The sequence below is a fragment of the Rousettus aegyptiacus genome, unplaced genomic scaffold (assembly GCF_014176215.1).
Source record: "Rousettus aegyptiacus isolate mRouAeg1 unplaced genomic scaffold, mRouAeg1.p scaffold_m13_p_3, whole genome shotgun sequence".
NCBI classification, from domain to species: Eukaryota; Metazoa; Chordata; class Mammalia; order Chiroptera; family Pteropodidae; genus Rousettus; species Rousettus aegyptiacus.
The window spans coordinates 70933362-70947520 of NW_023416306.1; the positions used below are offsets into that span (position 1 = coordinate 70933362).

The following is a 14159-nucleotide window of genomic DNA, read 5'->3' on the forward strand; positions in this document are numbered from 1 at the left end:
TAAGGATGAGATTTTGATAGTGACTTAAGGGTCTTGGAAGTATGTACATAGAAGCAAATTAAATGCAAATATGATTAAGGCTGTCATTAAAAGTGACTACTGTTTTGCAGTCAAAACTTATTTGGAGATTCACTGGAAGCTAAATTGATCTTTTTGAGGAAATTAACCAAAATGACTTGGAGTTTAGAATTTTGGTTCAACTTGGATATGAATTCATTTTTTATTTTAAAACTGTCCTACATGTGTTTCTTGTTTTGAATAATGTGGACTCCTCCTTTCTGGCTTTTTTAGTGCTTAAGCTTTTTGTAAAAAATTCTGCTTTAGTTCTCACCAGTGCCTACAATAAAAAAGAAAAATTGTACGGCATGGATATGCTTAGGCTCAAACATCTCTTTAACTTGAAATTTTTAGCTTTTCTAAAAAGCTAAGATTTCAGATTTTTAAAGTTAAGCATTTAGAATGGAAATATAGGACACCTACTTGAAAAAAAGCTAAAGCAAGTGAACTCTGGTCAGAGTAGGCAGTTCCGGGAGGCTCTCCTAGAATTAAGGGGAACAGCACACACTGATGCTTAGTTGCTATCCCGGTAGATAGGGAAGGGGCCCTCAAGAGACGACCTGTCAGAAAGCACCCAGAGGCAAAGAAAGCCTTGAGACTTTGCACCCATCTTACCCCAGCCATTCCACTTTTAGGTACTTACCGGAGGGAAAAGAAAACATACAGGTTCACACAAGAACTTGTACACGAATGTTTGTGGAAGCAGTTTTTTATAATAATCCTAAAATAGATACAATCAACATGCTCATTGATTGGTGAATGGATAAATATCGTGTTACTACTCAACAATTATAAAAAACAAAATGGGAAAGTTGCAAAAATAGAAATGAAGCGCAAAAGATTAAGAGGACATAATGTATATGAAATTTACATAAAATTCTAGAAAAGGCAAATCTACCATAGTAGAATCAGAATGAGTTGGGATTGGCTTAGGTGGAGCAAAAAAAGGGACTTTGGGGTGATAGAAATGTTTTGATTTGGATTGTTACATGGGTGTATGAATTAGTCGAAACTACACTGTGGACTCGTAAAATGTGAATTTCGTTGTATGTAAATTATACATTAAAAAAGTAGGAAAAACCCCCCAAACCAGCTCTAAGACTTAACTGAAGCGTTTCTCCCCAAGAGAACAGTCTGGAAGACGGTAGGGATTTTTACTTCTCGCAACCTCGTTTCTGATCTCCCTTTTCATAGTCAGAAGGAGCGCTTAGACCTAGTGTATTCCTGAGGGCTGACTAACTCCTGCCAAGCAGCTCCCGCCGCGCGCACAGCTTTGGGGCGCTGGCCCCGGGCGCGCGCGGGCACGTGGGGTTCGCGCCCAAGCCCTTCCTGTTTTGGCCGCGCTCTCTCACGGCGGCCGGGGGCGGGGACGGAACTGGGGCGGGGCCGGCCCGAGGGCGGTGGAGGCGGGCGGCAGGCTGCGGCCCGGGGTGCGGGACATGATCTCTCAGGGTGACCATGCGGGCGCCGAGCCCGCCTCCGCCCCCTCCCCGCCGCCCTCCGGGGTGGCCCAGCTACTGTCCGCGCTCTTCTACGGGACCTGCTCCTTTCTCATTGTGCTGGTCAACAAGGCGCTGCTGACCACCTATAGGTGAGGCGGGCGCCAGGGGTTCGGGCGAGATCCGCGGGTGGCGCCCGGCTGCTCCGCGGCGGCCTGACCTGGTACCTTCCAGTTCCCGCACCGCGCTGGCGGGACACGCGACGTCCCCTCGGGAGTGGGGGGCGGCGGGTTGCCCATACTCTCCGTGCCCTAAGGCCACGCCCGGGTCAGGGCAGGTGGGGACGGAGGGCCTCAAGTCCCACTGCCAGCGCGGGTAGCTGTGGGCTTCGCACCTTGACCACGTTTACGCAAGGCCGGAGACCGTCGCAGCGTTCTAAAAACCCAACTACAACCTAACAAAGTCAATCTCCTGTCAATGATCGCGGGCACGCCTCACCACTATTTACTTCACTACTTACTACCGCAGGACACTGCATCCCAACGCTTTCCAATGCACCAATGAGCTGAAACAAGTGAACATTTCTTTATAGAAATCCTCATGTTCAACAGTCAGATGAGTTCATTTGTATTGAGCCATCATTCATTCTCACATTACCAGCATGTTCATGGAAAATTGGGGAAAACAATGAGACGTTCACATGATTTTCTTTTTTGAACGCGTTTATAGTAAGCCAGCAAATATGTGGTTCCTTGAACCTATTTGTAAGGACTAGAAAATCTTGTTTAATTTTGCTGTCGTAGTAGAGCAGCATTGAAAGCGTTATGGATTTAGACATAGTTCCACCACTTAATAGCTATGCCTTGTGGGCCAGTCCCATAGTCAGTAGTTTTCTCAGATGTGAAAGCTGAATTATTATAAGCCTGTTAATTACCTCCCAGAGCTTTGCTGGAGCTGTCATAAGTGAGGGCTCTTTGTAAACTATACTTTAAAATCTGCATTTTATGAAGAGTGCAAAGAGACCTCAGAGATTATCTTCAGCCTTTTTCTTTTATACTTTAGAAAGTGGAGACTGGTTACAACTGCTTGTAGTTGGCTGGTTACAACTACAACATAACTTATTGAGTGCTTACTACATGCCAACCCTGTCACAGGCACAAGGGAAGCAGCTGTAAACAACACAAAGCCCCTGCTCTGAAGATTCTATGTTATTGATGGAGACAGAAAATAAACAAGTGGGTTCATGAATAATCGAGATACTTTTAGGTATGAAATGAGAGTGGCTGAGGTGGAGGAGTGGTTGGCACTACAGCATTCCAGACAGATGGAAATGTTCTGAAGGGGGTGTGAGCTTGGCCTGCTGGAGGAACAGAGGTGTCACGGTCACTGTGGCCAGAACTGAATGAACAAGTGGGAGAAGGTAGGAGAGACAGGGAAGGCAGGATCAGATCTCTAATTCATTCAGTAATATTTACTAAGCACCTATTATGTGTCAGGCAATGTTTGGCACTTGGGATACAGAAGTGAATAAAGCAGGTCAAAAAACCAAATGTTATGGAGCATACATCCTTCCTCTTGGAGCTTACATAAAGCTTTATAGTAGTGTAAGAAGTAAACTGATAGAATTTTGTCATGGCAAATATGGCTGTGTGTTCACAAGAAAAATGTAAGGCAGGAAAAGGGAGTGAGGTAGGGAGTGTGGGCGTGGGAGAGAATTCTATCTCATTGTGATCAGAGAAGCCTCGCTGAGGGGGTGACATTTGAACCAAAACAAGTGAGGTGAGCGAGATGGGGGAGAACATTCCAGGTATGGAAGAGTAAGGAGTTTGAGTGGGAATGCTACTATATGGGTCTCAGGTAATGGATTGGTAGATTATGTAGGGCCTGTGCAGCCACCTTGGAGCCTCTGAGGGATGAGAGCCGCTGGGAAGAGCATAGGAGTAACATGATCTAAATCACTCTGGCTGCTGTGTTGAGACAGTTATTGGGGGACCAGGGGGAAGCAGGGAGACCATCAAACCAAACACATTGTTTTAATTTTAGTTTAAATGCAATCAGATGTCCCTTGGAAAGTTTTAGCATGTGCCGACATGACATAATCTGTGTGATGGATGGATGGTAATGGAAGCATGGAGAGGAGCTAGGAAGTGATTGTAGTATTTCAGATAATTCTAAGATATGGCTTGGACTGGGGTAGGGGTAAGCAAAGGATATGGAGGGAAGAGCTATATTTGGGATACTTTTTCGGTGAGTCTGGCTCTCAGTATTCTTTTCAAGGTCTCTACCAGTGTGCTGCAGCATGCTTGCTGGCATCTGTGGAAAATGCAAACCCTGCCTTAAAGAAACTGGAATAACCTTATGCCTAAACCTAGATTGCCTAGGATAAGAAACAAGAGAATGCTATTCATAGGCTTGTTCGGGAGTGGACTGGAGTTTGTTGGGTGGTTTGAACCTCACTCTTCACTTTCTGCACTTGAGTGAGCAGTGTGCTCTCCTGCCATGGCGTTCAGTGCCTCCGAAACACGTCTTCTTGTGGGAAGCAGGGAGTGATAAACACAGGACAGTGTTTACCAGATGAAGGGCAGTGTCCCACCAGGAAGAATTATTATCTGAGACATCCCATGCTCTAGCCTTTCCACCTTTAAAATTTTGAGTTCCATGGTTAAAGGAGAAAATCAAGTTTTAGTTTCAGCAAGGCAAAAAACCCTTAATAACTCTTATAAGTAAACGTTTCAAATTTCAGTAATATACAGTTTTGAGGGGAAGAGGGTTGGTGTGATTTCATAACAACAATAAACCGTGGAAATCTGATCCAAGCATTAGCCGTTTGAGGATAAAGTGTTGTGTTGTCACTTAGAAGGAAGGACCTTGATAATTTCTTAATTTTCAGGGTCATGGGAATGTAGCTCAATGGATGTTTTTTCTCTTCCATTTTGAACAGATTGTTTCTGGTTGGGGTACAAGACTTGATGGGTGATCTTAGTTATTTGTTTTAGTTCAATATAATGCTAGATTTTCCTGATTGGACAGAGAGGTTGAAGGATGTGAACTTTCAGACTATGTTGGGGTGAGAGGGAAAAAGCAAGGTTACCTAAGAATCTGTGGCCAGTTGGTCATAATGGTTCTTGGGAATCAGATTCATGATGGTTGTGCAAGTGGTCTTGAGTTGTTTTGTTGTTGTTGCCATTTAAAAACTATTCTCTACGACATGCAAGCATTTACAAATGATACTTAAAAATTATAGAACTAGTAGTATTCAGTTCACAAATATTTGCTGAGTGTCTACTTCTTTCTACAGCTTAGGGCTTTGAGATCATTTAACACAGTGGTTTCCAAACGAATCCTTGTCATGTGACTCACTTGGATAGATTTTTATAAAAGCTATTGATTCGGAATCTCCAGTGGTGGGAACTGAAAGTCCATGCTAAAAAACAAAATCAATTGTTAATTTTCTCATTTTAATGAGAACCTGCTTTCTGCTGAATATGCTGCTCCCGTCGTCACCCGGAATGGAGCTGGATCCTGATCTCACCCCAGATGTGGCCCTGGCCGGGTGCTGGGATTGAGGCCCCCAGGGGCGGCGGCGGCGGGAGCAGGGGTCAGTCTGGTGGCTCCCCACCGCGCATGCTCCATGGAGACTCCAGCCTTCCCACGTACTTTCAGTCCTCTCTGTGATGCCTCCTGGGCTCCTGTCATTCATTTAGTGACGATGCCTATGTTCCTGTCAACCTAGACTGATGTCAGCCTTTGGGGCTTCAGGATCCGCGAATTGAACCATGGCAGCTGGTCTTGTCCCACTTGTCATGGTCACTCTCAGGGCCCGTGCTCCAGTCTCTGCAGGGATGGTCACCACCTCCGTGCTTTGGCAGCTACTCCCTCCAGTTCCATGGAGAGCAGCTCTGGAAGCCACATGACTTCCTTCCGGTTCTCACCTTGGCTGTCACTTGTTGGGCACAATCTACCATCTGCCTCCTTCCTTCAGTCCTTGAGCAGCTTGTCTGTCCTGAAAGAAAAACCATTCTGAGCTGGCTGGTTTGACTTTAAATTGTTGGTCACAAGCCTCAATTGGCTCATCTTGTCCCAGTAATGACTCACTCTTTCAGGCTTTCTCCTTCATTGTGAACCCTCCCACACCCCTGTTCTCCACCTCCTTCTGTGATAGTTCATTAATAGAAACCATCAAAGAATGTTCCTCCCTGTCTTTCCTCCGAAAATGGAGAGAATTTATTGTTGTTTCTGTGGAAGGGCCAGCCCCACACTTCTTGACGTTCCCTCTCCCCACCTCCTTGAATAATCATCCTCTTTTTGAAATCAGCAGCCTCTCCATCAGCAAACAAAAACCTTCCCTGGATCCCACATGGGCCCTATTTTTTAGTTCCTTTCAGAGTCAGACTCCTCAGAGTTGTATACACACACTGTCCTCATTTCTTTGTATTCACTTCTACAAGAATTTGGCTAAAAACTTGAGAGTTATTTTATTTAAATACAGGAGTGTACAAAGAAGAATAATTATCTATATTCCTACAACCTAGAATCAATATCTTGAAATATCTATTTTTTTTAAAAAAAGTCATTCAATTATGATCATTATAAAGAATTCAAACAAAAAAATTTTAGGGTGAAAATTTTAAATTACCATAATTAACATTAGGCAATGATTTCAGATGACTAGATATATGGATGGATTGGAGACATAGATGCATAGATTGAATTACTTTTTAAATAAATGTGTCCGTACTATAGATGTTACATATTTACTCATTTATTTATAAATTGTTTTCTTTAATCCAAAACAGAGTTGGGAAAGAGAGCTTTCATTTAATTACTTTTTTTTGAGAATACCCCCATCACTTTTTATTATGAAAAGTTTTAAGCGTACAGAAAGATAGAAAGCAAAGAACAATGAACACCCATATACACACCACTGAGATGCAATAATTAACATTTTGCTATTTGCAGTTTCCCCCAGAACTATTGAAAGTAAGTTGCAAACATCATGGCACTTCACTCTGAAATACTTCAACATGCCTCTCTTGAAATACAGATATACTCCTATGTAGTATCATTTTTACTTTTAACAAATTTAACGGTAATTTTCTAAAATAATCTAAAACCAAATCTATAATCATCCCCATTGTCCCCAAGATGTTTTTATGGTTGTTTTAAACATTTGAATCAAGATCGAGTCAAGCTTCATGCACTACATAGAGTTATGTCTTTTTAGTCTGGAAAATCCCCTCATTCCACCTGTTCCCCATGATATTGGGGAAGAGCCTTGGCCAGGTGTGTGGTAAAATGTACTTTATGGATTGTCTGACTTATTTTCTGAAGTCTTGCTGAACTTATTTTTCTCTGTTTCCCAACTGAAAGTTGATCTGAAGGCCTGATTACATTCAGATCAAACATTTCAATCAACACCACTTCAAAGCTGACCTCTGGACTTCATATTGCATCATATCAGGGGTTGTTCCACCGGTAGTCATGCTGGCTGCATTTGAAGGGCCATGTAGGGTGTAGATCGCAAGTTGCATGTACATTTGAAATTTAGTTTTAACTGAATTGAATGGAGAAAAGAGAAAGTACAATTAAAAGAATTGTTGACTTTCAAATATATATTTCTTAACTAAAGGTTATCATTTCTTAAAAGATCCCTCTAAATTTAAGAGGCCCTGAAAAACATCAAGAAGTTAGTTATTATGTTTATTTTATAAACATCTTTCAATTTTCAATAGTATGTATGATCTCCGCTATGAAAGATGAGGAGTTTTGCATACTTCTTCCTGTCTCTCCTCCTCTCCATATCTTCTTTTATAATGTAGCATCCTGTTGTGTAATTATAATCTCACAGTCATTTGAATTTGTTTTATAGTTAGATGTAATCAGTAACAGCCCTTTACTACAATGTCTACATTCCAGAATTTATTAATATTTTTTTAAATTGTATTTTTAGTTGGAAGCATACAGTACATTGGTTAGACATTTATGTAGTTTATAAAATGATCCCTCTAATTGCTCTTTCTCTCCCCTGGCTCTCCACCTAGCCAGTGCATTAATGGTAACTGCATTTCCTATGCCATGCTCCCCATCCCCATGCCCATCTATCAACTACTAATTTACCTTCTTTAACCCTTCACCCCTTTCTCCCAGCTCCTCAACCCCTCCCCTCTGTCTATCACCAGATTGACCTTTATATTTGTGAGTCTGTTTTTGATTAGTTTATTATTTTCATTCCTTAGATTCTGCATATAAATAAAATCCTATGGTATTTATTTTTCTCTGTCTGACTTATTTCACTCAGCATAATAACCTCCAGGTCCATCCATGTCATTGCAAATGGTAGGATTTCATTTTTTTTTAATGGCTGAGTAATATTCTATTGTATATATGAACCATAACTTCTTTATCCAATTGTCTGTTGATGGACATTTAGGTTGCTTCCATATCTTGGCTATTGTGAATTGTGCTGCCATGAATATTGGGATGTATAGGTCTTTACAAATTATCGTTTTGGTTTTCTTTGGGTAAATACCCAGAAGTGCAATCACTGGGTCAAAGGTATATCCAATTTTAATTTTTTGAGAAGCCTCCAGACTGTTTTCCATAGTGGCTGTACCACTTGCAATCCCACCAACAATGTATGAGGATTCTCTTTTCTCCACATCCTCACCAACGCTTGTTCTTTGATTTATTGATGATAGCCATTCTGACAGGTGTCAGGTGCTATCTCATTGTGGTTTTACTTTGCACTTCTTTGATGATTAGTGACCTTGAGCATCTTTTCACATGTCTATTGGCCATCTGTATTTCCTCTTTGAAGAAGTATCTGTTCAGGTCTTATGCTCATTTTTAAATTGGATTATTTGTTTTATTGTTGTTGTATTATATGAATTCTTTATGTATTTTGGATATTAACCCCTTATCAGATGTATCATTAGCAAATATCTTCTCCCAGTTGGTAGTCTTTTGTTTTGTTGATGGTTTCCTTTGCTGTACAAAAACTTTTTAGTTTTATGTAGTCCCATTTTTTGTTTGTTTGTTTCCCTTGACTGAGGAGATATATCTGAAAAGAAATTACTATTAACAATATCAGAGAGTTTGCTGCCTATGTTTTCTTTTAGAAGTTTTATGGTTTTGAGTCTACATTTAAGTCTTTAATCCATTTTGAGTCTGTTCTTGTAAAAGGTGTAAGAAGATGGTCCAATTTCATTTTTTTTTTTGCATGTATCTCTCCAGTTTTCACAACACCATCTACTGAAGAGACTGTCTTTACCCCATTGTATATTCTTACCTTTTTGTCATATATTATGTGAACATATAGGCGTGGATTTATTTCTGGGCTCTCTGTTCTGTCCCACTGATCAATGTATACGTTTTTATGCCAGTACCATGTGTTTTGATTACTGTAGGCTTGTAGTACAGTTTGATATCAGGTAGTGTGATATTTACAACTTTGTTCTTCTTTCTCAAGATTGCCATGGCTATTGGGGTCTTTATGATTCCATATAAATTTTAGGATTATTTGTTCTAGCTCTCTGAAAAATGCCATTGGTATTTTGATAGGAATTGCACTGAATCTACAGATTACTTTGGGTAGTATGGCTGTTTTAATGATGTTGATCCTCCATGAGCATGGTATATGCTTCCATGTATTTGTATCTTCAAGTTTTTTCAATGACATAATTTTCTGAGAACAGTTCTTTTCTCTCCTTGATAAATTTGATTCCCAGGTTAGTTATTGTTTTCGATGCAATTGTAAATGGGACTGTTTTCTTAACTTCTCTTTCTGAGAGTTCATCATTGGTGTATAAAAACGGCACTGACTTCTGAATATTAATCCTGCTACTTTACTGAATTCATTTATCAGTTCAAATAGTTGTTTTTTTTTTTTTGGTGAAATCTTTAGGGTTCTCTATGTATAGTATCATGTCATTGGCAAATAATGAGAGTTTACTTCTTCCTTTCTAATTCAGATACCTTTTATTTCTCTTTCTTCTCTTAATTCTGTGGCTGAGACTTCTAATACAATGTTGAAGAGGAGTGGTGAAAGTGGGCATCCTTGTCTTGTTCCTGATCTTAAGGAAAACGCTTTTAGCCTTTCCCATTGAGTATTTTTTTTTTTTTATGGTGACATTGGTTAACGAAATCCAATGTTTCAGGTGTACATTTTAACAGTAAAGCATATATATATTTACATCATGTGTTCACTTCCCATAGTGAGATTTCTTTCTTTCACCGCATATTTGACCCCTTTTACCCCGTCTACCTCTCCCCTTCTCCCTACCCTCTGGTAACCACTAGTCTATTGTTCATGTTTTCTTGTTTCTTGAGGTAGGCCTGTGTTGCTATGAATTTCCTTCTTAGGATCGCTTTTGCTGTGTCCCGTAGATTTTTGAGTTGTTGTGTTTTCATTTTCTTTTGTCTCTAGTTATCTTTTTGATTTCTTCCTTGATCTTGTTGATAGCTCATTTATTGTTTAGTAGCATGTTATTTAGCCTCCATCAATGTATTTTCCATTTTTTTCTTGTAGTTAATTTCTAGTTTCATATAATTGTGATCGAAGAAGACAATTGATATGATTTCATTCTTCTTAAATTTATTGAGACTTGTTTTGTGTCCTAATGTGGTCTATCTTGGAAAGTGTTCCATGTACACTTGAGAAGAATGCATATTTTGCCGCTTTGGGTTAAAATGCTCTGAAAATATCTATTAAATCCATCTGGTCTAGTGTGTCTTTTAGGCTCATTGTTTCTTGGTTGATTTTTTGCCTGGAATATCTGTTCATTGGTGTCAATGGGGTGTTAAAGTCTCCTACTATGTATATATTACTGTTGATCTCTCCTTTTTTGTCAGTCAATAATTGCTTTATGTATGTAGGTGCTCCTGTGTTGGGTGTGTATATGTTTAGTAGGGTTATGTCCTCTTGATTTATCGATCCATTTAGCATTATGTAATGTCTTTCTTTATCTCTTATTATTGCCTTTGTTTTAAAGTCTATTTTATCTGATATAAGTATTGCTACCTTGGCTTTTTCTTTTATTTCCATTTGTGCGAAATATGTTTTTTCATCCTTTTACTTTCAGTCTGTGTCATTTGATCCGAAGTGGGTCTCTTTGAGATTGCATATGCATGAGTCTTGTTTTCTTATCCATTTGGCTACCCTATGTTTTTTGATTGGAGCCTTTAATCCATTGACATTTAAAGTGATTACTGATAGGCACATAGTTACTCTCACTTTATTAGTCCTATTTTTTTTGTTCTATTTTCTCTTTTATCCCCTCTCTTTTTACAAGACCCTTTAACATTTCTTGTAATATAGACTTGTTGGTGATGAATTTTTTAAGCTTTTCTCTGGGAAGCTCTTTATCTCACCCTCCATTTTCATTGAAAGCCTTGTTGGGTGGAGAATTTGTGGTTGTAGATTCTTGTTTTTCATAACTTTGAATATTTCTTGCCAGTCCCTTCTGGCCTGCAAAGTTTCCATTGAAAAATCAGCAGACATTCTTAAGGAAGTACCCTTGTAAGTAACAAGCTTCCTTTCTCTTACTGGTTTTAAGATTCTCTCTTTGTCTTTGACATTGGCATTTTAATTATGATGTGTCTTGGTATAGGTCTGTTTGAATTCCTCTTGGTTGGGACTGTTTGTGCTTCCTGAACTTGTTTGTCTAATTCCTTTGCCAGGTTAGGGAAGTTTTCTGTCATCTTTCTTCAAATAGATTCTCAATCCTTGTTCGCTCTCTACTCCTTTGGGTACTCCTATGATTTGGATATTTTTATGCTTCATGTGTCCCAGAGGTCTCTTAAACTATCCTCATTTTTTAAAACTTTTTTCTTTTTGTTGTTCTGATTGGGTGTATTCTGCTACCTTGTCTTCCAGTTAATTCACTGATTTGATCTTTTGCTTCATCTAATCTACTGTTGAATTCTTCTAAGGTGTTCTTCATTTTAGTTATTGTATTTTTCATTTCTCTCTGGTTCTTTTTTATGGTTTCTATGTCCTTTTTTATGCTTACAGATTATCTCTCTGTTGAGGTTCTCATTGTGCTCATCCATTTTCCTCGTAAGTTCGTTTAGCATACTTATAACCATTATTTTGAACTTTATCTCTGGTAGGTTGCTTGCCTCCGTTACATTTAGCTTATTTTCTGGAGTTTTCTCCTGTTGTTTCATTTATGGCATGTTTGTTTTCTCATTTTATTAGTCTCTCTTTGTTCATTTCTATTTGTCAGGAGTTTTTGTTTTGTCTCTCAGCCTTGGCCAGATGGCCTAGTGTGGAAGGTGTCCTGTGTGGCCCAGTGGTGCACTCTCCCTCCTCACCTATGCCACGGGCTCTGGACATGATCTTTTTGTGGGTTGTGTGTGATCTTATGTTGTCTCCAAGACTTTATTGTTGTTAGTACATCAGTGGATGGGATTAACGCCCTGGCTAACTGTGAGAATTGTCTGCGCCCACAGGGTTAGAGTCTGAGTGGCCTGACCCCACTGAGTGGGATTTGCCCTAGCAAGCTTGTGTACTTGTTGCAACCACTCTTTGTGTGTAACACTAATGGAACTAGTTAGGAGTTGCTCTGTTGTGGCCTGGTGCCAGCCTCCAGATGCTTTGGTTTTGTGGCCCCTTGGGAAAGACTCCTCTGTAGGCCAAAGTGAGCTACTGCTTTTGATTGCTCAAGGCTACCTTGTGGGAGCTACACAGTGATCCGCAAATGGTTGTTACCTATGCCATGTCTATAGGTAAGTGGAAGAGGCAATGCTATAGGCAGTGGTCTGGTTATCCTCCGTCCCTGACCTAGGGCAGTTTAGCAGGGGGACCAGTGCTCCTCCAGGTCTGACACTGCCTGTCATTTGCCTGAAAGTGTCTGAAACTGGAATAGCCTCTGGGCGATATGTGTGTTGGGTGGTGCAGGGACCCTGGGAATCTCCTGAATCTGTTGAGCAAATTTCCCCCTGCTCCTGCAGTGTCATTTTACATGCCAGTGCTGTCTCGGTAGCTCCCTATACAAGTTTCCAACTTTAGCAAGGTCACCTGCTTCCCACCTTGGACCTGAATGTGCTACCCTGAGGTAGGGTTAGCTGTCTATCAATGTGCAGCAGGCACTTTGTGTATTAGATGGGACAGGGGCTCAGGGAGTTAAGGACCGTCTGGCCAATAGCTTATTTTCTGCAATTTCTATGTCTGCACATTCCTGCAGTAGTCACAGATCACATGGAGACAAGCTGCTATCTGGGGCAGTCCCACAGATCCCTGCGATCCTCTCAAGAGATATTGCAACTTGTACAGGCAGCAGTGGTTTGCCCACAGCTGTTTTCCCCGAAATGCGCTCACTGTGCTAGCCAAGGTCTGTTGCCTGTGCAGACTGCCCAACCCCAGAGCCAAGCAGGGTATGGGAGGCTGCTTGTCAATGGGCTGCAGACACTTTGTGGCTTGGGTGAAGTGGGATCTCAGAGAGACAAGGGCCATCCAGCTGATACAGCCTCAGCTTTGCTGCAACGTCTGTGCCAGCATGATCCCGCTGTAGACAAAGATCACAGTGAAATCAGCTGCTGCCTAGGGAAATCCCACTGATCCCTGTGTTCCCAGGAGGCAGTATTGCAACTCATGCAGCTGGCGGAGGTCTGCCTACAACTGGTTTCTCTGCAGTGCCCTCCTAGTGCTAGTCAAAGTTTGTTGCCTGTGTGGATTGGGAGACCATGGAGGGAGGGGCAGGGTGGTGGCTGTTCATTGTCAATGGGCTGCCTGGGGCAGTTTGCAGGTTGGGTGAGGTGGGGTCTCAGGGAGACAATGGCCTTCAGGTCAGTACAGCCTTAGTCTTGCTGTAACTTCAGTAACTGTTCCTCTGTTCCCAACAAGAGTACCAGATTACTGCACGACTATCTGCTGTCTGGGACTGGCCCATGGATCCCTGAGATCTGCCCAAGTTTGTGTTGGCAGCAGTGATCTGCCTGAAACTGTCTCTGAAATGCATGCTCATAGCACTGAATGTTTGGTCCTGTGGCATCCATCCAGCAACAAAAGCTCAGGACAATCTGCAGGTTGGGTGGGGTAGGCTGATATCCTCAGGCCAAGGCTTCCTGTGGGAGGGGTCTGCACAGTCTAGCTGGCAGGGTCTGTAGATTGCCAGGTAGGTCGGCAGGACTAAAGCACAATGCTGGCTGCCCTTCTAGCCCTTATTCTGGCACCAGGTAAAGCAGACTTTCTCAGTATGAATCCCGTGTGAACCTCTGACCCACCAGCGGTGTCTTAGCTGAGTGTCCGCAGGTCAGAGAGCCTGTGTGTGGGTCCTTCAAAGGAGCATCTAGGGTTTCAGTCTCTGTGTCACCCAGACGGCCAGAATCCCCTCTGGTTTTTACAGTCTGAGTTATTGAGAACTCGTCTTCCCTGGGCTGGGAAGCACCCAAATGATGCCAGGACCCCCTTCTTCAGTCTCGCTCTCCATCCCAGTGATCCACCACCTGCTGGTGCGGGTCCCACCCAATTTGTGACTTTGCCCCTCCTACTGGCTTCGATGTGGCTCCTTCCTCATGTTATCAGAAGTACTTTTTATGATCAGTTGGACTTCAGGCGATTCTCCACATTGATTATTTTATAATTTGACTGTAATTTCAATGTGGACCTGGGAAGAAGTGAACCCTGCTTTTACCATCTTCCTTCTTCCCAGAATTCCTTAT

The 14159-nt window shown here is 41.6% G+C and overlaps 1 protein-coding gene across 2 annotated transcripts in view; it reads left to right on the forward strand.

Annotated features, from left to right (window-relative positions):
- Window positions 1-1470: 1470 nt before the first annotated feature.
- SLC35D2 (solute carrier family 35 member D2) overlaps window positions 1471-14159 on the forward strand; it is a 57616-nt gene continuing 44927 nt past the window's right edge. For both annotated transcript variants that reach the window (XM_016125126.2, XM_016125127.2), the window contains exon 1: window positions 1471-1648. In XM_016125126.2, coding sequence (XP_015980612.2) covers window positions 1497-1648 — 152 coding nt within the window. In that variant the 5' untranslated portion in view covers window positions 1471-1496. The remainder of the gene's footprint in view (window positions 1649-14159) is intronic.